Raw genomic sequence first — 6,625 nt, 5'->3', positions numbered from 1 at the left:
TTAACAAAATTCTGGTGTCTGTGTTATATCTTTTCCGCATTATATTTGTTTATATAATTGGAATATTACAGGTTGTGCGTTGTTCGATCAATTAGAATATCCAACCTTTTGGTTGTTGATTTAAATTGAATGAAACATTTTTGAGATTTTCCAAACCTGGGTTCTAAGATTTTTTTTTGTTTTTTTTCTTGTTTTGATTAGTACTTTTTTCTTTTGACAGGAGGCTGAAGAAAGAAGAAGAAAATGAATGAAATAACAGAGTTTTAGATTTCACAATTTAATGCCGTGTCGTTTATGTTTCAACCGTCCACTCACAGATATCTAACGGACCATAAACGTTGTCAGATACGAGGATAAAAATGTAACCGAAACCGACTGGGTTTAGCCGAGTGCATAGGATTGTTGCTGTCTGCAGAGTTATGGCAAAGCTGTGCTCGCAGTCAGACCAATTGTTACATGTTAATACCCACAATCTGGGTTCAAAATTCGACAAAGAAAAGAAAAATCGGGCAAGAGCAAAACAAATACTATATGCTAAAATCGTTGAACAAGCTTAGCCCAATTGTATAAACTCACGAGAAAAGAAATCCTTGCAACATTACAAAGAAACATTAGTTTGTGCTATAGGCTCACTTCTTGATGCATTCCGATAGATCTTCGCCGCAAATGATATTATCTTTTTTGGGAAGGACCGCAAACAATAATTTCTCTTCAACGTCATGACCATTCTCATCATCTAGCAGTTGAGTTTTCCATTTTAATCTATCTGCAATGCTTTTCGCCTTTAACAAAACGTCCACATTGTCTCGGAAAATTACAGAACCTTCTGGCCTCGAAAGTCTATCCATTTCCAATAGAATGTCTTCCATTTCGCATCTGCAAAAACACAATTGAGATATAAGTCACAGTACTTGTAGTAGAAATTTTCATCCACTGGGAACAAGTTTACCTGTTTTTGTAGAGAGTGAGTATCGAATCGGCATGTATAAGATCGTAGCTCCTTGGATAAGAAGACATTGCTTCACACCTGAATATCCAATGGAAACAGCTTAACACAAGTATGGTGGTAAATGGCTCCTAGGATTACGCGCACTTGCTGGAAGAGATTGAGTTCGGTTAAGAAATGTACCAGTTCTGGTATGTGCCAATCAAACCCCGCTCGTAAATGGCTCCTAGAGTATTGATTTTTGCTTCATTTGGAACAACATTCATAACCCACAGCGGGTAATCGGCTAATGCAGCTGCAAAACCTCCCAAATGTGCATTCATATCGAGCACATTTCGATATCTACCTGTAGTTTTCAGCTCATAGTTTTTAGTCTTGTATTATGCTATTCTTTTGTTCCACATATGTGTATCTTCTTTAAACATCTTTTCTGTAATTCCATTAGTACTTCCTGAACTGATTCTTGGCGGAGTTGCTGTTAATCTTTCTGGCCATTTCTTTAACTTCCCGCCAGCTATGTCAGATAGGCCTGACACAACAGGCAACGGAGTTAAGCAAGTCTGTAATTTAGTGTACCTGAATCAAAATGAGCAAAATTACATGAGTGCTGTTTGCTTGTCATGTAACCTGGTAAAATAGCAATTCAGTAACTCAAAATTTTGAATTTGACAGATAAATTACCAGGCTCTATCAGGATCCTGAGCTGGACAAAATGACAGGTTCTGGATGAGTTTCGGATTGGATTTGCATTGAATGTGATTCAATGGTTTTTGCCAAATTGCAATGTCGCCTTTTTCAGCAAACTTTTTCCAGCATAGACTCTTAGCAACGGCCTCAATGTCGGATTTTTCTGAGCTTAGATCTTCTCGAGTTCTTTTCCAACCTCTCACATGGTTTTTCCAGTTAACTGGTGGCCCAGACAGTATCCAATATCCACCAGGACGTAGAATTCGATCAACTTCGATCAAGTATTGCCCGCCTATTCAACAGTTAACATGGTAAGTGCAACAACATTATTCAGCATAGAATAAATTCAAACTGCAAGTTGGACAAGTGACTAGTTACCGTTTTTGCTCCATGGGATTAGACATCTTGAACAATGCGCCATGTCGAATGCCCTGGATGGATATGGAAGTCTTGTTGAAGCTAGAATGCCAATCAATGCTGGTACGCCTCGTTCAAGTGCAAATTGTACTTGAGCTTCATGATTAGTGTCTTTTGGTGCAAACGACACTGTTAAAATGTTTCTAGATAATAGGTATGCTCCCCAACTTGCTACCTGCAAAATCCAATACCACATTTTAAACCAACAATTTACATAAAACAATCAAAAACAAGTTCAAGTACTGTGAAGAACTTACCCCGCAGCCAGTATCAATGGCAGTTCGAATAGATCCATCTTTCAAATTAATCAACTTTCCAATATCATCTATATATTTATCAGCACCCTTGGTGAACATAGTACCACCACCAGGAAACCTGAACCGATCCCCTTGAAATTGAATCCAATTCTGAACTGCTTTTGCCGCACTCAAATGCTTATACGGCACATTAGCAAACCAAGCATAATCTCGACTCTGCGGCCATTTAAACGGCTTCTTATAACCATACGGTGGAGGAATTATGCATTTCATCAACTCATCTTTCTCAGGACAATGTCTTTCTTTGTAAATCAATCTTTCTCTATCAAACTTCAAAGACCTTTCTAGATCTTCACATGGTGTATAGTCACTATATTTGATATCACAAGCTGGGAAATCGTAAACCTTTTCAGATGCCATCTGTGGCGCGGTAGATATCTCATCTTCGTTACCGGAATGTTGACTCGAGGAATCAAGATTGGTTACTATGAGTTCTAATGAAGTTTGATTAGTTTTAGTAGGTAAGCAGTTTTTGGTGGTTGACTTTTGAGTAGTAGTAGAAGTAAGAAGACTATGTTGATAAACACCAAAGAAGTAAGAAACTGAACATAGAAGAGTGACTAATGCCATGTAAAAGAGCTTAGATTTCTTGAAGCAGCAGCCATTATTGACACCAGATTTGGTTTTACCAGAGTTATAAGCTGGACTACTGCTATCACTCTTACCTGCCATAACTCCAACAGCAACACCAATCAGTTGCAAAACCAAGACTCTGACGCAGATTCCGACCGAAGAACTTTGTTGCCGTCGTTTAGTTAGTTATGGAAGAACCAGAAAAATGCAACACATTACTACCTTAACTCTACTGTGTTAAATGGTATGACCTACTTGTTTGCAATGGAATGATTATCCAAAATTCACACCCAAAGTATGATGCAGTATCAGTATGACTCACTTGCTAAGACAAAATTTATCAGTTGTTTAAGTTTAGTTTTTTTTTTCCTTAATTTGAAAATTGTTTACTTGCAAGTTGCATTTTTCACTTGCCAACTTGCCTGATTATAATTTAGTTTTTTCTTGTCAAGATTCTTAAATTTTTCCTTGGCATATATTAAGAGACAAGACATCTGAACAAACATAACCCCATTGATATTAAACTCACTGAGAAAGAATCCCTTGCAACGTTACAAAATAAGCATTGATTTGTGCTACAGGCTCACTTCTTGAGCTGAAGGGGCAGTCCAATACGTTTTCACGCCAAACAAGATTTTCTCTCTAATAAGAGGACCGCCTTCATGATCTAGTAATTGGGTGTTCCATTTTAATGCATCTGCAATGCTTTTCGCTTTTAGCAAAACATCGACATCGTCTCGGAAAACTACGCCCCCTTCTGGCCTTAAAATCCTGTCCATTTCCAACAGAATGTCCTCCATCTCACATCTGAACAACCGTAAATGAGAATCAACGGATAATGACACTTCGAAATGTAATGCATTTATAATAGTACAGTTTTTCATCCATTTGGGAACGAAGCTTACCTGTTTTTGTAGAGAGAAAGTACTGAATCAGCGTGGATAAAATCGTATGTCCTTGGATAGGAAGACATTGCTTCACACCTGAATATCCAATAGAAAGAGTTTAGTTGCATGAGAACCCGTGGAAAGTACTGAGTTTGGTTTAGAAATGTACCAGTTCTGGTATGTACCAATCAAGCCCCGCTCGTAAATGACTCCCAAAGTATTGATTTTTGCTTCATTTGGAACAACATTCATAACCCACAACGGGAAGTCGGACAATGCAGCTGCAAAACCTCCCAAATGTGCATTCATATCCAGCAAATTTCGATATCTACCTTTCGTTTTCAGCTCATAGTTTTTAGTCTTGTAATATGCTATCCTTTTGTTCCACAGATGTGTATCTTCCTTAAACATCTTTTCTGTGATGCCATTAGTACTCCCCGAACTAATTCTTGGGGGAGTTGCTGTCAATCTTTCTGGCCATTTCTTTAACTTCCCACCCGCTATGTCGGTTTCGGCTGATACATTAGGCAGCGGAGTTAAGCAAGTCTCCAATTTAGTGTACCTGAAAATACACGAGTGTTTGCCTGTCATATTACTTGGTATAATAGCAATTGAGCATATCGAAATTTTGAATGACGAAAAAAATACCAGGCCCTGTCAGGATCTTGTGCTTGACAAAATGACGGGTTCTGGCCGAGTTTCCTATTGGATTTGCACTGAATGTGATTCAATGGTTTTTGCCAAATCGCAATATCCCCATTCTCAGCAAACTTTTTCCAGCATAGGCTCTTTGCAACAGCCTCAATTTCAGATTGTTCCGAGTTCAGATCTTCTCGAGTTCTTTTCCAACCTTTCCAGTATTTTCTCCAGTTAATTGGTGGTCCGGACAGTACCCAATATCCACCAGGACGTAGAATTCGATCAACTTCAATCAAGTATTGCCCATCTATTCAACAGCTAACATTGTCAGATACAAAACAGGGTTCATAACTTCATATACCAGTACTATTCAGTGAGATTCAAGCATACTACACAATAGTTACCATTTTTGCCCCATGGGATTAGACATCTTGAGCAATGAGCCATGTCGAACGCCCTAGACGGATACGGAAGTCTTATTGAAGCAAGAATGCCGATCAATGCTGGTACACCTCGTTCTAGTACAAATTGCACTTGAGCTTCATGGTTAGTGTCCTTTGGTGCAAATGACACCGTTAAGATGTCTCTAGACAGAAGGTAAGCTCCCCAACTTGCTACCTGCAAACACAAAATGATCGAAAACGCAAGTTGGCGTAAGCAAAGTCGAAATTAAAATCACAGATAAGCCGAAGTACTGCAAAAAAACTTACTCCGCAACCAGTATCAATGGCAGTTCTAATAGACCCATCTTTCAAATTAATCAACTTCCCAATATCATCAATGTACTTATCAGCACCATTAGGAAACATAGTACCACCACCAGGAAACCTAAACCGATCTTGTTCGGCTTCGTATCGGATCCAATTCTGACCCGCTTTTTCCACAGTCAAATGCTTATGAGGCGCATTAGCAAACCACGCATAATCACGACTCTGCGGCCATTTAAACGGCTTCTTGTAACCATATGGTGCAGCAATTCTACATTTCAGCAACTCTCTTTTCTCCGGACAATGCCTTTCTTTATAAATCAATTTATCTCTGCTGAATTGCAGTGACCTTTTTAGATCTTCACATGGTGTATACTCACTGTATTTAATATCACAAGGTGGGAAGTCGTAAACATTTTCCGATACCATATCTGAAGTCGTCGTCGACGTCGACGGTTTCTCATCTTCGTTACCGGAATGCCGACTCGAGAAATCAAGATTGGTTACTATGGGTTCTAATGAAGTTTGAGTTTTAACAGGTAAACAGTTTTTCGTGTTTGAAGTTGTACCGGTAGTACCGTTAGAATGAGTATTTTGATAAACACCAAAGAAGTAAGAAAAAGAACAGAGAAGAGTGACTAATGCCGAGTAAAAGAGCTTAGATTTCTTGAAGTAGCCATTGAAACTGGATTTGGTTTTAGCAGAATTGTAAGTTGGACTGCTGTTGTTCCCTGCCATAGCTTACTGATAAACCTCTGTTTCTACTAACTTAGAACAGAATGGATAGACATGCCTTAAATCTTCTTCTGATTTTTTTGAGAAATGTGAAGTTTGGTTTTTGGGACTTGGAAGACTTTAGAAGAAGATTTTTTTTTTTTTGTTGCGACTGGGGAAACTAAAGAAACATTTGTGTGATTATGCGAGATGTGCAATAAATGGTGCAATCTCATTTCAAGCAAAACCTGTCTACCTAATCTGGTCCGTAGATGTCCAATAATTTCTTATCACCAGGATGGAGATGGATGCACAAGACAGATTTTAGCCAACACGTGACTATTCCGATAGGGACTCGACGGGCACTTGATGTGGCCAGCTCCCGGCACATGAATGGGCAGGGTAAAGATAAAAGTTGTTTCAACTGACGGAGAGAGAGACTTCTACCAAATGTTTGGAACAGGTATATGTGGTGGTGGTGGTGGTGGTGGTTTAGAACTGAAGTCCATGATATGTTCACTAGAAAACAAAGGAAACAGCTAACGCTATAATAATTTACTCAACCCCATAACGCTTTTTAACTAACATTTTCTTTTTAATCTTTGTAAGTGAAAATTTAGTGTTTGGAGGAAGAGTATCATAGTGATTCGAATCTATACATGAAGTTCAATAATGAAAACCAAATCAACCGTTATTCGAATCTATGTTGAGTTAGATCTGACTCACTCGGATGATTTG

At 38.7% G+C, this 6,625-nt stretch overlaps 1 protein-coding gene and 1 pseudogene across 1 annotated transcript; both read right to left on the bottom strand.

Moving 5' to 3' along the window:
• Positions 1-436: 436 nt before the first annotated feature.
• On the bottom strand, positions 437-3,236 carry LOC113273571 (annotated as a pseudogene).
• A 199-nt stretch (positions 3,237-3,435) lies between these two features.
• Positions 3,436-6,040, bottom strand: LOC113274837 (probable methyltransferase PMT15). The gene is made up of 6 exons (XM_026524238.1): positions 5,177-6,040; positions 4,871-5,084; positions 4,476-4,773; positions 3,997-4,389; positions 3,846-3,923; positions 3,436-3,747 (listed from the first exon to the last, which is right to left on the bottom strand). Exons 1-6 carry the CDS (start codon positions 5,909-5,911, stop codon positions 3,516-3,518), a joined length of 1,950 nt encoding a protein of 649 aa, XP_026380023.1. The 5' UTR covers positions 5,912-6,040; the 3' UTR covers positions 3,436-3,515.
• Between the last annotated feature and the right edge of the window lie 585 nt (positions 6,041-6,625).

The sequence above is a fragment of the Papaver somniferum genome, chromosome 4 (assembly GCF_003573695.1).
Source record: "Papaver somniferum cultivar HN1 chromosome 4, ASM357369v1, whole genome shotgun sequence".
In the NCBI taxonomy this organism is placed as follows: domain Eukaryota; kingdom Viridiplantae; phylum Streptophyta; class Magnoliopsida; order Ranunculales; family Papaveraceae; genus Papaver; species Papaver somniferum.
This window is presented reverse-complemented; position numbering and strand designations above follow the sequence as displayed.